The 18,155-nt window shown below is 54.8% G+C and overlaps 1 protein-coding gene across 7 annotated transcripts in view; it reads right to left on the bottom strand.

The window, feature by feature from the left end:
* The window catches only part of KCNT1 (potassium sodium-activated channel subfamily T member 1), a 77,365-nt gene that overhangs the window by 20,345 nt on the left and 38,865 nt on the right, over positions 1-18,155 (bottom strand). For 4 of the 7 annotated variants that reach the window (XM_088065844.1, XM_005529191.2, XM_088065845.1 and 1 more), the window contains exons 2-5: positions 10,138-10,179; positions 2,280-2,359; positions 1,216-1,315; positions 94-150 (exon numbers count right to left, since the gene is read on the bottom strand). In XM_088065844.1, the coding sequence (XP_087921970.1) occupies positions 94-150; positions 1,216-1,315; positions 2,280-2,359; positions 10,138-10,179 (279 nt within the window). The remainder of the gene's footprint in view (positions 1-93; positions 151-1,215; positions 1,316-2,279; positions 2,360-10,137; positions 10,180-18,155) is intronic. The other 3 variants (XM_088065848.1, XM_088065849.1, XM_088065847.1) reach the window with 1 other exon arrangement.

Here is an 18,155-nt window from a genome sequence, read left to right as displayed (position 1 = left end):
CCTCAGGCAGCTGCCAGCAGCAGTCACCTCCATCCCTTTGCTCCCACATCCTGGCAGAGCTGAGCCAAAGCCCTGGAGCAGCTCCACACTCACCAGTTTATGTTCGTGGACTGGTTGAACGCTGTGTAATTCTGCTTTTCGCATTCCCAGCTGGGAGAGAAAGAGCAGGGAAAAGCAGTCAGTGGGGGAACAGGGATGCTGGGATTGACTCCCTGGGATCACTGAACAACATTTCCATGGATCCAGACACCCTGATTCCTACAGCCAGGGCTTTGCACAGGAAAAGTCTCACCCAGGCAGCCTTGAACATCTCATTACTGGAGGATAAAACCCCTCAGGTGCTTCAGCCCCCACCAGAGATGCTGTGGAATGTTGATCCTCCCTGGCAGAGGGCTGCAGGGAGCTGGGAACTGGGAATTACCAGGTTACAAAAACTGCTGAGCTGCTGCTTCTGGGACAGGGCTGGCTGGGCCCCCAGCACCCTGCCAGGCAGGCAGCACCGAGCCAAGCTGTCCCTGCCTCGCTGTGAGGGATGTGATCCTGCTGGCCAGCCTCAGGAAAATGGAATTCCCTGAGCTGCAGCCATGCTAAACCTCTCAAGGGTGAGCACCTGTGCTTTGTTCTCACAGGTCTGAAAGAACTTTCAGAATGTGCAGATGTGCCTGGTAGTCCAGCCTTTACAAGGAGAAAATCAAATCACCAATTCTCCAACCTCTTGAAAAAAAAAACAAACCCACATTGTACATGAGCTAAACGAAAAAAGGACACATTAAAAATAGGCTTATACTGAATCCCAGCACAAAGCTGATGTGGGGAATCATCCATCACCTCAAGGATTCACACAGCACACCGGATTTCCCTCTCACATGCTTAAATGGGATTTAGTGTTTATGTCTTCAAGGGCGTCAGCCTTCAGGAAATATTTGCATGGTGATGCCCTGGAGTCACTGAGCTCTCACCTGTGTCTGAAGGCCCCTGACAGAGTCAGACAGAATTTGGAAGTGAACACAACCTGAATTTTTCCACCATGCACTGCACAGGGCCAGCAGATACCCCCACACCCAGGGTTTGAGCAGGGGCTCCCAGCCTGGGAAGTTTTGTTAAAGTACCAATTCAAACAGCTGGGAGGAGAAAACCCATCCTCACACCTGCTGCACCCACACTGAGCCCTGCCTGGGGTGGGCTGGGGGCTCTGGGGGCTCTGGGGGCACTCACCAGCCGATGCCCTCCTCGGGGTTGTCGAGCAGGACACGCACGATGTACAGGAGGCACGTGAGCAGCTTCAGGGAGAAGTTGAAGAGCCGAATCCTCAGGCCTGTGGTGGAGGGGAGCAGGGATGGGGCAGCATTTCCGGGCATCCTGAGCACCCCATGGACCCCAAACACCCTGGGTAACCCTGAGCATCCTGGGCACAGCCCCACAGGTTCTGCACAGCCCCAGGTCAGCAGCACTGCCCACGCTCCACGTGTCCTGCCCGCTGTCAGGACACAAGAGACCAGCTCAGAAATAAAGAACCATGAGTCAGCTCCTTGCTGACCCCGATAGGTGTGAGAGGAGCTGCTGGAGCGTGTCCCCCTCATTAGCAGGCATTTAAAGGCACCAGACCAGCACTGACCCCATTACAAGCAGCTTGCAGGGACAGGGATGGCCAGGAAAAGCTGCTGCTTTATCCACTCTGCCTCCCCAGACAGTTCACGGAGTTATTACTCAAACTACAAGTGAGAAATTCATCACATTTTCATTAAAAACTTCCCCGTGGGCACCCTGTTGTGCTGCGCTCCAGCTTTTTAACAAGACAACAGGATGCAGGCAGGAAGAGAAAATGCGAATTTATAAATTAACGAGCAGGCCCCCTCCAGACAGCTAATGACATCTCAGAGAAAGAAAATAAAAACACCATTAGTCAAGTGGAGACTAATGCCGGTGGCTGGAGGGGGAGTGGGTAACACAGCCTGGCCTGGCTGTCCCCACAGCCTGAGGGAAGCACAGGCAGCATGTGATGGGGACATTTGCTCCCTGTCCCCCACCCTGCTCCCAGGCAGCTTGTGGCTGCTGTCCCCAGGGAGCGGAGGTGGCAGGAGGCAGCTTCTCCTCCCCATGCAAAGCATCCCCCAAACCGGGCCGGGGACACCCAAACAAGAGTCCCCAGAGTCCCCGGGCTGGGGACACGCGGGGACAAGGCCACCAGCAGATGGCAATGGCTTCTCATGGCACAGGACAGAGCGCGGCTCTCCCGGCTCGGGCAGGGCTCCAGCGCGGTCCGTGCGCGGAGAACTCACTGGATCGCTGGTTTTTGATGAAGAACAGCTTCAGCCGCTCCTTGAAGGTGTTCTCATTCACGTAGAACTCGACCTGCACCCTGCGGGGAAAGCCCCCAGAGGGGTCCGTCAGTGCGGTGCCAGGGCAGAGCCGGGGCCCCTCTGTCCCCGATCCCGGCCGGGTCACCCCAGGCTCGCCTCGGGCTCCCGGCGCTTCCCGCAGCCCCAAACCAGCGGCAGCGGCAGCCGGGAGCCCCAGGGACCACCAAAGCAGCAGGTGTGACCCCCGGGGCCAGCTCTGCCGGGGGCCCGGGGCTTGGCTTTCGCTCACACACAGCCAGGTGATGGCAGAGTCACAAACTTCTCCTTTCACACGCACTCCACAACATCCAAAAGCTCCCAGAAAAGCAGCGGCCTTGGAGCAGCCTCCCCCCGTTCCATCTGCTCCAGCTGCAGCAGAGCAGGAGCTGGCGAGGACCGTGTCCCCAAGGTCCCCGGGATGTCCTGGCTCTGTCCATGCCCTGCCTCTGCCTGAGGAGGAGAAACGCTCAGCATGGAAGCTGCTAAAAAACAATTCCGCTCTGAAAGGAGAAAATTTCCCTTTGTTGCTAAGATACCACACTTGGTCATTCCAGAAAAACCCAGGAGCTGACAACCAACTCCAAACACCGCTCGGGGTCCAGGGTGGTGACCCCTGGCACGGGGACTGTGCCAGGGCAGGGAGTCACCTGCCAGGGAGGTGAATCTGGAAATGCCCCATCCACGCCTCCCTTGGGTTCTCCTGCCTCCCCAGCGACCCCTGCCAGCCCCCTGCCAGCCCCACATCCCAGCTGGATGCCCACGGCCGTGGGGATGGGAGAAAAGCTCCCCGAGGCTGGAGGCTCCCCTCAGGGGGGTCTGGGATGGGGATGAAGGGCGTGCGGGAAAAACCCGTCCCAGCTCAGCTCATCCGCCACCGCCTCTCGTGGCACTTTGTAAAGTCATTTATTCATCACCCCAAATCTCTCCGCTCCTGCTGAGTGAAACGCGAGCGGCTCCTCCTGCCTCGCCTTTACACCGAGCCAAAATCTGCTCCTTACCGGCCATAAAGGAGTTAAATGCGAACGTCGCTTCCCCTACCCGCTGTATCCAGCACGTCCTAAGGAAGTGCTCCTGTTATTACTCCTTTTTTAACTGCTTGCAAGAGGTCACGGAGCCCTCATTAAGCAGGCGCGTTCCCGAGCCCGGGCACGGATGGAGGTGAGCAAATTCCCGGTGACAATCGCTGTCATCCCGCTCCATCCCGCAGCTGCCGGCTCCTGATTTATCGGGAGGGATAAATCTTTACCGAGCGCTCACGCCCAGCTGATCAGGCAGCGCATTGGGAAGGGGATTCACGGGATCCTCATTGCTCGGATCCTCATCCCGGGCCGAGGGGTGGCCAGAGGGGCTCTGCACCACACCGGGGTCGTGGTCACCACGAGAAGGGAGAAGGGGAGGACAAACCCAGACCCCACTGCAGGGAGAGAGCAGAAGAATTTCCAAGCCCTGGCTCATCAGCACGATGCTTGAGGAGCCAACAGCGTTAATGCAGAGCCTCCAAGCTCAGCCTTTACACGTGTTAAAATTAATCGTTCCCAGAGCCAGACTCGGCAAATCATTTTTCTGTGCCAGGGCATAAATCAGCTGTCACAACTGCTCACAACGCTGCACGCAAGATAATTGCCCCTTCTCCTTATTAAAAATGCCCAGGAAGTGCTGGGAACTGGCTTTCAGCTCCAACAGCAGCACCCCATTCATCAGAGTCCCCGAGGATTAAGTGCCTTGAGGAGCCGGAGACTTCAGGGAGCACGATTCCTCTGCCTGACATTTGTCTTGTATCAAAGCAACAAACAGCAAAATAAATCTCTGTCACCAGACAGATGGTTCACTGATCTGCCCACCTCGAGACAAGGACTGTAATTGCTGATGGATAAAAGGACTAAATGATTAGATCTAACTTTTTATGATGAAGTAGCCCACGTGTTCATCCATCCTGATGTCTGCAGGAAGAAGGAGCACTGGAAAAAACAACAAAGCAACAAAAAAGCCGTGTCTTGACAGGGGGGAACAAGGTGTTTAACGCTGCAAAGAAATGAAGAAATAAAAGAATGTGGAAGGAACAGGTTCCTGTGCAGACAAGCTGCCAAGGCTGAGCCCCAGATCTCTGTGGGGGTCCCACTCTGCAGGTGAATCCAACACCCCACAGCTGAATGAGGGATGGCTCTTCCCAGGCTGCAGCACCACCCCAAAGCATCAAAGCTCCTACTCCATTTCCAGCTGAGGGAAGGAGATGATATCATGTAAAACATACCCTTTAATTTCATTGTCAGGAAGTTAACTGGAAATAAAATTCAGGCAAAACTCTGACTGCATTATTACCACCCCAAAACACAGCGTGACAGCTCTGCCTTCAGAGCAGCTCAGCCAGGATGGGGTGCTCAGTGTCCCCTCCCTGCTGCCATGGCTGGGCATCCTTCCCACCTGGAGTATCCTTCCCACCTGGAGCATCTTTCCACCTGGAGTATCCTTCCACCTGGAGTATCCTTCCCACCTGGAGCATCTTCCCACCTGGAGCATCCTTCCCACCTGGAGCATCCTTCCCACCTGGAGTATCCTTCCACCTGGAGTATCCTTCCCACCTGGAGCATCCTTCCCACCTGGAGCATCCCTTCCACCTGGAGCATCCCTTCCACCTGGAGTATCCTTCCCACCTGGAGCATCCTTCCCACCTGGAGCATCCTTCCCACCTGGAGCATCCTTCCCACCTGGAGTATCCTCCCCACCTCATCCCCACCGTCTGAGCATCCTGGTGCCAGCCCATCCCAGGCCACTCCAAGGGTCAGCAGCTCCACAGGCAGCCCACAGCTCGCCCCCCTCGCCCTCACTGAACTCCCCCAGGCCATGCAAACAACGATCCTGGTACAAGTTTAGTTCCAAACCCTCTGCCTGGAAGTGTAATTACTGCTATTATGCACTTCATCATGCCTGAGCGACTTCGTTTTCTTCGCTGGGTTATTTATTGTACTTTATTAATCTAAGATTAGAGGCAATTTGTTGTAAGATGATGAGTTCCCAAAAAAAGACACAATAGTTTGTTGGGAAAAGTGCAGGTTGAAAGGCCGGGACGAGCATATCTCAGCCCACTGGCATTAAAATAGACACTGAGGAGCACAGCCCCTGCTCCATACTTCCCATTTCCCCAGAGAGCTGGGACAGCTCTCTTAAAAAGGAGGAAAACACAAAAATATGAACTCATATAGGGATGGGGAGGTGGAGATACCCCCCCAAATTCTGCATCCACGGGACACTTACACCAGCAGTGGGGCACAGGCAGCTCCCTCCAGTCCCCACAGCCTGTGGCAGTCCCTGGCCCTGGCCTGAAAGATGGAAGTGCCCCAAAATCCAGCGGCCAGGCAAGGGAGGGAGCTGCCAGCCCTGCCCCAGGACCTGCCCAGAGCCCTCCTGCTCCTTTCTGCAGAGAGACTTGGCTTCCCAGGGTGGTGTTCCTGGATTTTATATCAGACACTTCTTGCCATGAGAAACGTCTCTTCAAATAAATAAGGCTCTTGGTAAGGAAAAAAGCCCCAGCCTCTCCCCACAGCTGCATTCCTTCCCCTCACACTCCCCTGGGTGGGAAATGCTGGTGTTGATACAATTCCAGGATGAGTTGGGTTGGAAGGGACCTTAAAGCTCATCTCATTCCGACCTCCTCCACTAGACCAGGCTGCTCCCATGCCCATCCAGCCTGGGACAATTTCTAGTCCCAGAAATCTTCTCAAGAATTTTCTGCCATCATGTAGCAGGATGTAAACTAGATGCTTCAGATTTATTTTTTTATAACAAACAAACCACTAAAACCCCAGAAATCTCTGCAATCTGGCAGGTGCCAGCACCCACCTCTGCCATGGCAGCTCAAGTGAGATCCCACTTCACCCCTCCACTCCAGCTCAGCCCAGGGAGCAGCTCTGCACCCTCCATGCAAACCCACCTGCACCAAACACACAGAAATGTGGCTGCAGCCAGGTTGGGATTACAGAAATGTGCTGCTGGCCCGCCTGGGCTCCCTGGGGATGGGCTGTGGCTACCAGAGCCGGCTCAGAGGAAGGTGAGGAGCAGGGCTGGCAGTGCGGGTCTGCAGCATTTCCTCTCCCAGCAGCCCGAGGAGCAGCAAAGCCTGGGCAGGATGCTCTGAAGGCACCGTGCTCAGCAGCGGGAGCTGCCGGTGCCAGCTGGAACCTGAGCAGAGCCAAAATCCTTCCCAAATAAAGCACAAAACCTGCCAGGCTGGGGCTGGAAATACCCCGGCAGCTCCTGATTCCCTTTGGGACGTTTTGCCTTTTTTCCCCACCATTTTCCTGATGCTAACGGGGGTTTGGACACGGATACAGCGAGATGGGTGACACGGGCTGAGCTCTGTGCCCTGTGTTTGCCACCCTCCTCCATCCTCCGGGGTGAGCAGGGGACGGGGGCAGCTCCAGCCCTGCCCAGCTCCCGGAGCCGCTCCCAGAGCAGCCTTTGGGAATGGGAAGGGCAGTGGGAATGGGAATAGCTGTACAGCTGTGCGCACAGACAGCCTGGGCGCCTGCCAAAGGCAGAGACGGAACGAGCTGCCCCCGCGCTCAATAAGCAGTAATTGAACAATTACTCAAAGGAGGAGAAAGGCTGTGCTTTCGGCAGGGCTGAACGGCTTCAAACCGGGCCGGGGATCGGCTCCAGGGGCTTCTCCTGCCCCATGGGCCGGGGGATGCTTGGATTGAGCCCTCCTGGCAGGATCGATGCCGTGCCACAAGCCCAGGGCGGCTGGACACGCTCCCCTCGCCCCCGGGAATGTCTCGGCTTCCCCAGAGCATCCTCGGCCAGCCGCGGAGCTCTCCCCCTGCAGCAGCTCCTGCCGCCAGTCTCGGGCGTGTTTTCAAACAGGAAAGCCCAAAGGAGGCAGGGAGGGACGGGGAGCGGGGGCTGCCTGTCCCCGCTTTGGGGACAGAGCCCTCCATGGCAGCGCTGCTGATCCGCGGAGGGAAGGAGAGAGCAGGGATTCCTCTCTCGGGGGGATCTCAGGTCCTGAGGGAGGTACAGGACAGCACTGGGGACACCTCTGGCAGGGTCCAAAAGGCCAAGTGCTGCAAACAGGGAACACTTTTAGTGAATTTTCTCATCTCACATCCCTCAGTAGGTGCAACACTGGAGCTGCTCTCCCCCTCATCCCAGAATCCCAGGTGATCCTCACGGATCACAGCAGCACCCGGCCCCGAGGTGCTCAGCAGGTCCCACACCAGCCTGTGACAGGCACTGTCACAGCCACCATGGCACTGTCACAGGCACCATGGCAATGTCACAGCCACCATGGCACTGTCACATTCACCATGGCACTGTCACAATCACCATGGCACTGTCACATTCACCATGGCACTGTCACAGGCACCATGGCACTGTCACAGCCACCATGGCACTGTCACAGCCACCATGGCAATGTCACAGCCACCATGGCACTGTCACAGCCACCATGGCACTGTCACAGCCACCATGGCACTGTCACAATCACCATGGCACTGTCACAGCCACCATGGCACTGTCACAGCCACCATGGCAATGTCACAGCCACCATGGCACTGTCACATTCACCATGGCACTGTCACAGCCACCATGGCACTGTCACAATCACCATGGCACTGTCACAATCACCATGGCAATGTCACAGCCACCATGGCACTGTCACATTCACCATGGCACTGTCACATTCACCATGGCACTGTCACATTCACCATGGCACTGTCACAATCACCATGGCACTGTCACAGCCACCATGGCAATGTCACAGCCACCATGGCACTGTCACAATCACCATGGCACTGTCACAGCCACCATGGCACTGTCACAATCACCATGGCACTGTCACAATCACCATGGCACTGTCACATTCACCATGGCACTGTCACAATCACCATGGCAATGTCACAGCCACCCTGGCACTGTCACAACTGTGCCACCATCACAGCCACCATGGCACAGCCACCGTGGCACTGGCACAGCCACCATGGCACTGTCACAGCCACCGTGACACTGTCACAGCCACCATGGCACTGTCACATTCACCATGGCACTGTCACATTCACCATGGCACTGTCACATTCACCATGGCACTGTCACAGCCACCGTGACACTGTCACAGCCACCCTGGCACAGCCACAACCCTGTGGAAAGGCAGTTGTCCCTCCTGGCCCCTGCAGCCCCAGGAATGAGTTTCCCTGGCACAGCACATGCCGAGGCTCCTCACAGACCGTGATCAGCAGAATCGAGTCCCACATCAATAAACACTGCCCAGGGAGCCAGGATGCTGTGCCACATCTTGGCCCTCCAGCCCAAAGACTCATTTCTTCAAGGTTTCATGCATTTACCATGGGAATCAATCAGAAAAAAATCTCCTCTTTTATCGTGGAGCGTGATTTTTTTGCCCAAAGAAAGAATTGATATTGCAAGCCACTCTGCAGCAAATTAAACTCAGCTGGGTGCAGGTAATGTCATCCTGGCTCCAGCAGCAATGCTGCAGTCTTATTTTGGGGATGAAAAGCAAATTCCAAGCAGTCATGACAGGAAAAACCCTGCCCAAGAGTAGGTTTGGCCTCCAGGGCCATTTATCTCGCACCATGGGCTGAACTCATCCCACAAACCCTCGTGTGCCAGTGGGACAAGGGCTGACACAGACTGCAGGAAGGGCTTCATGGGCCTGAAGAGATGTGAAAGAAATCTCCTGCTCGACTTTTAGTTCATATATATGTATAATTTTTTATTAGGGAGGACATTGCAATGGAAATGGGATTTTTATCGATTCCTCATTCCCTGAAGGCAGCTGTAATCCCTCTCCAACTGTGTTCAGCAGTTGCAGAGCTCATTTCCAGTCACCAAACCAAACTATGGAGGAATCAGGGACATGCTCAGGGCTTCAAGCTGAAGATAATAGAATACCTTGGGCTGGAAGGACCTTAAAGTTCATCCTGTTCCACCCCCTGCCATGGGCAGGGACACTTTCCACTATCCCAGGCTGCTCCAAGACACATCCAACCCGGCCTTGGACACTTCCAGGATGGGCAGCACCTCCCACCCAAGGTTTGGATGCTGCTCATGGCTGGGCAGTGGCACAACTTGCTTCTCACTACAAGAATTACACTTTTACTAAAGGTTAGAACCCCAGAAGGGAAGCAGCAATGCGATGACAGGCTGTGTTTCCTTTGGCCTATTTGTTTTGCAACATTGGAGACTGACACTCACGAGTCTGCTCCTGTAATTGCTTGTGCTGATGAATCTACATTGTTTAATTAGGGCTGTGCATGGAGCTCATCGTTAATGGATAATTGCCAGTTTGCTGCTATCAATTCTTCCTCAAGAAACTTGTCTGTCCCTGGGAGCAGAGAATCCTCCCCATGGTGGGAATCACTGCAGAAGGATTTGCTGCTCCCATACAAAACTCCCTGAGAGCAGTGCAGGACAAATATTGTGTTTATCAGTTCCCTTAAAAGCAGGAAAATCATGGAACCACTGACTGGTTTGGCTTGGAAGGGACCTTTAAAGGTCATCTGGTTCCAGCCAGGGGCAGGGACAATTCCACTGGACCAGCTTGTTCCAAACCCCTTCCATTGGAGAACACTTCCATGGATGGATCACCCGCTTTATTCCATGGTAATTTAGAGCCAAGGTTAACCACTGTGCTCAGCAGCAAAAAACTCAGCTCACCATGTGCACCAAACACCCCAAACTCCAAGGGGATTTTGCCCTCTGGAGAGCAGGGTTGGCTTTTCCCCAGGGCAAGCCATGGTCCCTTGTCCCTCCCCGCGGCACCGGGAAACGCCCGCGGAGAACTTACTGTGAGAAGGAGGAATCCACGCTGAAATCCTCGGCGTGAGGCCTAAGAGCGAGAGCAGCACAGAGGGTGAGGGAATGCACAGCCCCCAGCTCCAAACCGGCTCCAAACCGGCTCCAAACTGGTTCCAAACCAGTTCCAAACTGGGGCTGTCCCACCGGGAACGCCAGCCCGGAGAAGAGGCCACCCGAGCTCTCAGCCGAGGTCACACCACGCCTGGGACATGTCCCTGCTCATCTCCCAGTGATGCTCTGGTGGCTTTGCCAATAATAGCCCCTTTAAGGACTTGGCTCCATGGATAAAACCAGGTTTTGTGCCTGTTTTATGCCTTTTTTATTTTCCTTTTTAATGATTCTCACAAATTGTGTCGCTGCTCTGCCTCTAATCAGTGCCGCACTTGGTGCTGAGAAATGAGACTTTGAAGGATCGGTGCTTTCAGGAACTCATTGTGCCTCTCCTGGGCTGCTTTTACAGACATGAGTGATGAGCAGAGAAGGGAGAAGTAAATAGAATAAAAAATAAACCAAAAATAAAATCAAATAACAGAGAGGAATGATGAGGGTGATGAGGGGTTGAAGGCAAGGGGAGGAAGATCACAGAGAAAAACAAGAGTGGGTGGGAGGCAAAGGGCCTGTGCTCGTGTACTGTGCATCCCACAGACAGACAGACAGACAGACAGCACAGGGTTATCAAACACAGCGATTACAGCTGCAAAGCAAAAAATTCCCCTGCAAAAATGATGCTGTCATCAAGACACCCCTGGGACGGCCCTGGGTGCCCATCATCAACTGAGCCTGCCTGAGCCTGGGCCCTTCCCTGTCCAGCAGTGCCCTCTCTCCTTCCCTTATTTACTGTGAGCCAGGGACACCAGGAAACATCAAAGCCAAGGGGGCTGCTGCAGACCATAAAGATTTTTCTTGCATTTTGCTTTTGCTTTACGAGTCTGCAGCACTCCGGCACAGTTCAGACTAAATAAAAGCAATAAATTCACATTTCAGCAGAAATGGGAGCCCAGAGGAAGCTGATCCATCCCTCAGCTACGAGGAGCAGGCTCCCTGGGACAGGATTTATTTTGCTCCTACTCCTGGGCTCTGGTCTGTGCAGAGGCTGGGGAGGAGCTCATTGCTCCTTCCTCTGTCTCAGGTTGATCCAAGCCCTGTCCAGCCTGGCCTTGGACATTCCCAGAGATGGGGCCCCCTGTGCCAGGGCCTCCCCACCCTCCCAGGGAAGGATTTATCCCCAACATTTAATCTAGCCCTGCTTTCTGTCAGTGTGAAGCCATTCCCCCTTGTCCTGTCACTCCAGGCCCTCCAGGCCCTTATCCAAAGCCCTCCTCCAGCTCTTTTGGAGCCCCTTTAGGTACTGGAGTGTGCTGTAGGATCTCCCCAGAGCCTCTTCTTCTCTGGGCTCAGCTCCTGCCATCTTCCCCCACTTCCCTGCTCATTTCCAGCTTTCTCCTGCAAGCAAAGCTCCTCCTGGAGCGTGAAGTGAATTGACACCAAAGCAGTTTCTTGTGCCACCTCTCGCAGCAAGAACGAGCCCTGGGGTGGCTCTACAGCTGGGCTGTGCCTTGGAGCAGCCCTGGCATTTATTCCTGCCCAGCATCCCGGATTTTCTCCAGCTGCAGAGCAGAGCTCTGCCAGCTCAGGCTCCCTCCAGCTAAATTGGATTATCCCACGTTAGCAGCAGGGGCTGCTCGGGCCCCTCCGCCTGCCTTTGGTTTGGAGCAGTGGCCTTTTCTGCCTCACAGAGATGTTTATGGGGAAAGAATCAGCAAATGATTTGGTTTTCTCCTAATCTGGTGCCAGCTGGCAGCCGGGAAGGGTGGAGGAACAGGAGCTAATTCCAGCTGCACAGCAGCCCTCCTGAAAGCCAAGCAGCAAAGGCACAAAACCACACAGATCAATGGGGCCCTGCAGAAGCTGAAGGTTCTGGAGAACTGGGATGAGCCAGGGAGATTCCCAGGATTCCTTCCCCCAAAGCCACGGGCTCAGGAGGAGGATAAACACCTCAGATAAACACCTCACTCACATGGAGGCACCACAAACAAAAGGGATTCCAAAGTCATGGACAGACATGAACTGCCCCAAGGGCGGCTTTGGACACTCTGTGCCTTGGTTAAAGCACATGCAATAAAATAACCCTTTTTTTGGTAACAAAAATGTGCTTTTGGCTCCCAAATGAGTGAACTTGGTTGTGCTGGTCACAGAGGAAAGAAATGATTTTAGGTATCCCATTGAAACCTCTCCTTCTTCCCACCAGGCACCCAAATTCTCACCAACAGTCGAAATGTTGAGAAAATATAGAGATTTCTCGAAGAAAACTGAAAATCATTTGAAATCTCATCTGGAAAACAGCCATTTTCCAGATCCCAAAAGGCTTTAAGAGTGATTTACAATATACAGAACTAAAGCCACTTAATGGAGTCAGAAAGGTTATGCTGGCTTTTAATGTGTTTAAGATAATCTACTTCAAATTGACCTTTTTATTTCATCCAGATCTGGCTCCATGAGAGCAGACAAAGCTCGGCTCATCCCATTCCCATGGAAAACAAGGACGGCACAGGCAGAGAAACGACCTTTGCTCCCCTCCAGGATCCAGGGCTGGGAGAGCAGAGCTGTCCCCAGGCAGGGGAAGCTGAGGCCCCTTGTCCTGGTGCTGCCAAGCACAAACCACAACGCCAGGCTGGCACCAGCAGCACCTCCCAGACAGGAGAGCAGAGCAGGGAAGGGTGGGAGAAAGGAGAGGAGCAGAGGGGGATGGAACTTCTTGGCTGCTTCAGAGATAGGTCTGCCCCCACCTTTCAAGCTACAGCCCCTTACAAAAGGGGAAGGCTTTATTAGAAGGTGAAGAGACAAAGGCACATTTATTATTAGAACAAAGCCATAATAAAGCTTGCTTATGTAAAAGAGAGAGCAATCACCTGCCCACCCATGCTGGAGGCTGAGCAGCACCTTCCACCTCATCCTGCCTCCTCAGCTCTGGCTCCAGCACCTCCCAGCAAAGCTGAGCTGGGCAGGGATGTGCACAGCACCCCTGGGCTCCAGTACCCCAAGAACTGGGGCAGCAATTCCCTTCTCTCCGGGGAAGGCAGCCAGCCCCAGCTCTCCCCCAGCTCTGCCAGGCCACTGCAGGATCTGGGTGACACTTAGCTCGTGTGCCTCGTGCTGGTGACTCGAGGCTAAATGCTGTCCCTGTGTTTCAAGGGCTCCAGGATGCTCAGAGGGAGGGAGAAGAGAAGTGCAGCAGCAGCTCAGCCCAGCTCACACAGGGACCTGCTCCTTCCCAGCAAACTCTGCGCCTTCACCACTGTCTCCCGAATTTTTGGTAAATGAAGAACATTAAAAATTCACTTCTGGTGGTGCATTTCCTATTCAATTTACAGCCATCATTTCCAAATGAACAAAACAAAGCAACAAAAAATTCATGCCTTGACTTGAAGCCTCTGGAAGTTACAGACACAAGTAATGACCTGCCAACACCACTCTTGGCTTCAGGCTGCTTTAATAACCACTTGCAAGGCTCAGAGGCATTTCAAGACTGAGGTGGAAAGGTATTAAATCTGATGACTTTGTCCCCTGGCTCTGGGCAGGATTTAATGCTTTTCCACCCTGATCTCAAAATGCCTTCAAGAGAGGGTCAAGGCAGGGGGGTGAACGTGAGCCAAGCAAGGTAAGTGCCTGGGGAGGCTTCCCAAAGCAGTGTTCATCCTCTAGAGACAGGAGCTGCACCACGGTTCCTACCATATTGACAGTGAGAAACTCAGCCCAAAATAGCCTGATGTGAGAAGGACAGATGGGAGGAGATGAAAAAAGAAAGTAAAGAGGGGGAGAAGGAACGAGCAAGAGGAAGGGGAATGCGAGAGGAAGAGGGACACGTCTGCTCACAAACCTGTGCGAGAGGGGAGGGAAGGGCAGCTCCCCTTTCTGGCTGAGGGATGGAGCAGGGATGACCCCAGGGAAGGGACTTGAGCCTCCAGCACCCCTGGGGTGGAGGAACTCAGCCAGCTGTGCTGGTGGGCACCTGGAAAAGCCACCAGGAGCTCACAGACAGCTGCAGAGGTGCCACCCAGACAGGCTCTGCGGCCGCTGGCTCCAGAGCAGCCACCCGGGCAGGAGACGGCTCAGCTCGGGCTCGGCTGCCCCCCCAGGGTGCTGCTTTAATCACAGGAGTACTTTTCCTTGGCATTCCTCTGCAAAAGCCATATCACAACTCAAACACATAAAGTTTGGAAAGCAGCAGGCGCGGTGCCAGAGCCGCAGCGGCGCTCGCTGCAGCCGGACAGGCTGTTCCCAGTGTCCAGCCCGGCCTGGAGATACCTTCCAGAAAGTTGTGCCTCTCCCAGAATCAGCCACAGATCCACTGAGGCTGGAAAAGACCTCTAAGATCATCAAAGCATACCCCCAGCACTGCCAAGCACACCACTAAGCCATGCCCCAAACACCACAACCACACATCATTCAGATCCCTCCGGGGATGGGGACTCCACCTATGCCAGGGCCGGACAACCCTTTTGGTAAAGAAATTTTCCCCCCAAACCAACCTAAATCTCCCCTGGCACAACTTGAGGCCATTTCCTCTTGTCCTAGTGATTGTTTCTTGGAAGAAGAGACCGATCCCACGTGGCTACAAGCTCCTTTCAGGTAGATGGAGAGGGCAGGCACTGCCAAGCCTGGGCAAAAAGGCCCTGCAGATGCTCTGACACAACTCCTGCCTTTGCTGATGAGCTAAATGAGTCCCTGCATTCCTGACAAGTGACTGATCCTTGTGGGGGAAGGACAGTGGACAAGTTTGGAGGTGAGATAAGAGGCCCTGGCGTGGCACGGACCCTCATGGCCCGCTCAGAGGGGTGCCACTGTTAGAGCAAGCAGGAAAGCCTCCCCTGGGGGAGGAACATGCTAATCCCTGTGCCCTGATGGGACCTGATGGGAATGAGGAGCCTAAAATAAACAGAGCAGAAGCCCAAGTGTGAGTGTGGCATCCTTAGGTGAGGATGGTGTCTGCCTGTCAGGGCTATGTAGGGCACCGAGCTCCTCTGCGCTCCCCGGGAGCCGTGGGAGGAGAGCTCAGCACTCCCAAAGCTCAGCTCCCAGCCCTGGGGGTGGCACAGGGCAAACACCTCCTGCCAGAGCGGGCTTGGGGCTGGGAGAAGGGCCCCACAGGCACAAGAGCAGCCACAAATGCATCCAAAAGCTGGAGGGAGCACAGGGCCAGGCCCTGGAGGGGACACACTGCTGTGAGCACTGTCCCTGTGCACAGGAACAGCTGCAGAAGCAGGAGGATGAGCAGAGCTCGGGGCTGTTCCAGCACTTTGGGGCACTTCCAGCAGCTCTGGGGAAAGGAGAAGAAGCAGGATGAAGCCCAGACTCTGCAGGCCAGGGTGGGACTGCTGGTGCTGATGGAGGGCTCTGCTCGGTGTGAAGGATGGCAGCTCCCTGTGCTGCCAGCGGCATCTGGGAGCGTGGCCCTGTGGATGCTGAAAGCAGTCAGGGAGAACAGAGCCTGTGTGAAATTAAGTCACACAGGCTTCTCACTCTGGCCTGGGAAAGCATGAGAAAGAATCCAAAGAGTCCTTGGTAAAGCACAACAATCTGCAGTTGTTGTTTATCAGGGGGTGCTGTACACCACTGACCGATGATGGTGATGTGTTAGTTCACTGACCAGGAAGAGTTTTACCTTTCTGGATTTTCACATATCAGTCTATAAAAGAAGATCTGAGGTAATAAACCTCATTCTCCTGTTCAGCTCATGAGAGATTCGTGTCGTGCTTCTCACTGTTCCCAGTGCAGTGCGACATGCCCCGACCATCACATCGAGCTGTGCCGTGATGAGAGCAGAGCCCAGCACCTGAGCTCCCTGCACCATCCCACCCTGACAGCACCTGAGCTCCCTGCACCATCCCACCCTGACAGCACCTGAGCTCCCTGCACCATCCCCCTGACAGCACCTGAGCTCCCTGCACCATCCCCCTGAGAACACCTGAGCTCCCTGCACCATCCCCCTGAGAACACCTGAGCTCCCTGCACCATCCCCCTGACAGCACCTGAGCTCCCTGCACCATCCCACCCTGACAGCACCTGAGCTCCCTGAACCATCCCACCTGGCAGCAGCCTCAGCAGCCCCCAGAGAAACGCCCAGAAGCCCGAGCAGTGCCACTGAGCCGGCCTGACAGAAGAAGAGCCCGAGGGAAGCCCATCCAGGGCTGGCAGGAGGGGGGATGCTCAGCCCTCCCCAGGGACAGGAGGGCTGGGTGCTTGGACCCAGCGCTGAGAGCAGCCCGTGGGTTGGGTACGACCAGGGCAAGGCTGGGAGATGCTGCAGAGTGGGCAGAGATCAGCAGGCTGCCAGCAAACAAACCCAGTGCCCTCCATCCAGAGACACCCCCAAAAACACATCCAGCCAGGGTGCCCAGCGGAGCAAAGCACATCACAGCCAAAGTGCTTCAGAAGCAAAGCCTGTTGGATCCCCCAGATTCCCTTCCAGGTCCTCCAGAAGGGCTCCCCCAGCCATGCTGGGCCCTGCCCTCCCTCCCAAAGTGTCACTGACAGCCCCACTCATCGAGAGCAGTGCGGGACCAGCGCTGGCACAGCATCTCAGCACCTCCAGCCTCAGCCCTGCTCACATCTCTGGTACAAACCCTCATCCCCAGCCAGGAGAGGAGCAGCAGAAGAGCCAAGGATGGAGCAGGGCAGGGGTGGGCAAACCCCACTCAGGGGATGTCCCTGGCACAGCGTTTCTGCTGCACAAAAGCCCCTCACCCAGAGCTGAGGCAGCAAACCAGCACGTGGCATTGGCTGAGGACAGAGAGGGCTCTGAAAGGGCTCTGCTGGAAAAAGCTTATGTTAAAGAAATGTTAAAAATGTGTCCTGTGGAGAGCATCACCTGGAGAGCTCCTGCAAGGACTGAGTGGCTGTAGTGGTTTCATTGGCCAGACTGGACCTTTCTGTGGTTCATTTGTGCACAAGTGTCAGGCAAAAAAACCACATTTAACAAGTCCTGTTTGTTAGTATCAGGCCTGTTCCATCCATCGGTCAGAAACTCTATTTTCAGACATATTTGGGTGAATTCCTCACTCTCTGGAGTGCTTTACCTCCAGGAACCCCGTGTTAAACTCGGCCTAGCAGAGCTCTTTCCCACCGAGGAGACTCCAGCCACCTTGCTGACTGGAACAGGGCTGAAGCACAGTCCCATTTATTCCTGCCAAAAATATCTCCAGCTGAGAGACGAGGCAAGGCTGCAGGGGGTGGGAGCAGCCTGAAGGAGAAGGAAAGGAAGGATCCAGCTGCTGCCTTGGGCTGCCTGAGGGGAAAGGAACAGCCAGGATCCTCTGGGACACCCCGTGAAAGGACAAGAGTGAACAGGTACCAAATGCAGCAAGGGAAAAATTATTCACCCTGAGAATGATCAAACCTGCACCCGGCACCCAAAGAAGCTGAGAAATGTCCAGTGAGATGTTCAAAACCCAGCAGGACTGGTCCTGAGCCAGCTGGGACAACTTTAAAGCCAGTCCAGCCCTCCAGGTCCTCTCCAAGCCCAGCTTTTCTGCAATGCTAATCTCCCTCCCAAACCTCAGCAGCTCACAATTCTGTTATCAGAAGCTCAACAAACACAACTGAAGGAGTTTGGGGGGGCCACGGGGCAGGGAGGGGACCCAGAGCCCTGCCAAGGGCTGGGGCAGAGCGTCCAAAGCAGACACCAAACAGGAATGTTTGCAATCCCTCCAGAGTCACAGTGTGCCCTGGGACAGGCAGTGGTCAGAGCTTCCCCTGCTTCCAGCAGAGCAGCACAAACAGGACATGGTTATCTTGTAAAAAACTTTGTTTGTGTTTTCAAACCCACATCTCGGGTGCTACAGGGAGATCAGTGCTCTGTGAAATGAGATCCAAACAGATGTTTGCATGTCCTGCCCAAACACAGAGTGCTCTGTGGAGCTCTGCTTCCAGTCACACCTTTCCCCCTCAAATCCCCCCCAGCACAAGGGACAAACCTGCCTCTGGAAACACCTGGCTGGTTCCAGTCAC

Source organism: Pseudopodoces humilis, chromosome 22 (genome assembly GCF_049639895.1).
Source record: "Pseudopodoces humilis isolate 2021_Gansu_Grassland_sample_001 chromosome 22, ASM4963989v1, whole genome shotgun sequence".
NCBI lineage: Eukaryota > Metazoa > Chordata > Aves > Passeriformes > Paridae > Pseudopodoces > Pseudopodoces humilis.
Note: the sequence above shows the minus strand (reverse complement) of the source record. Positions and strands in the feature narration are given on the sequence as shown.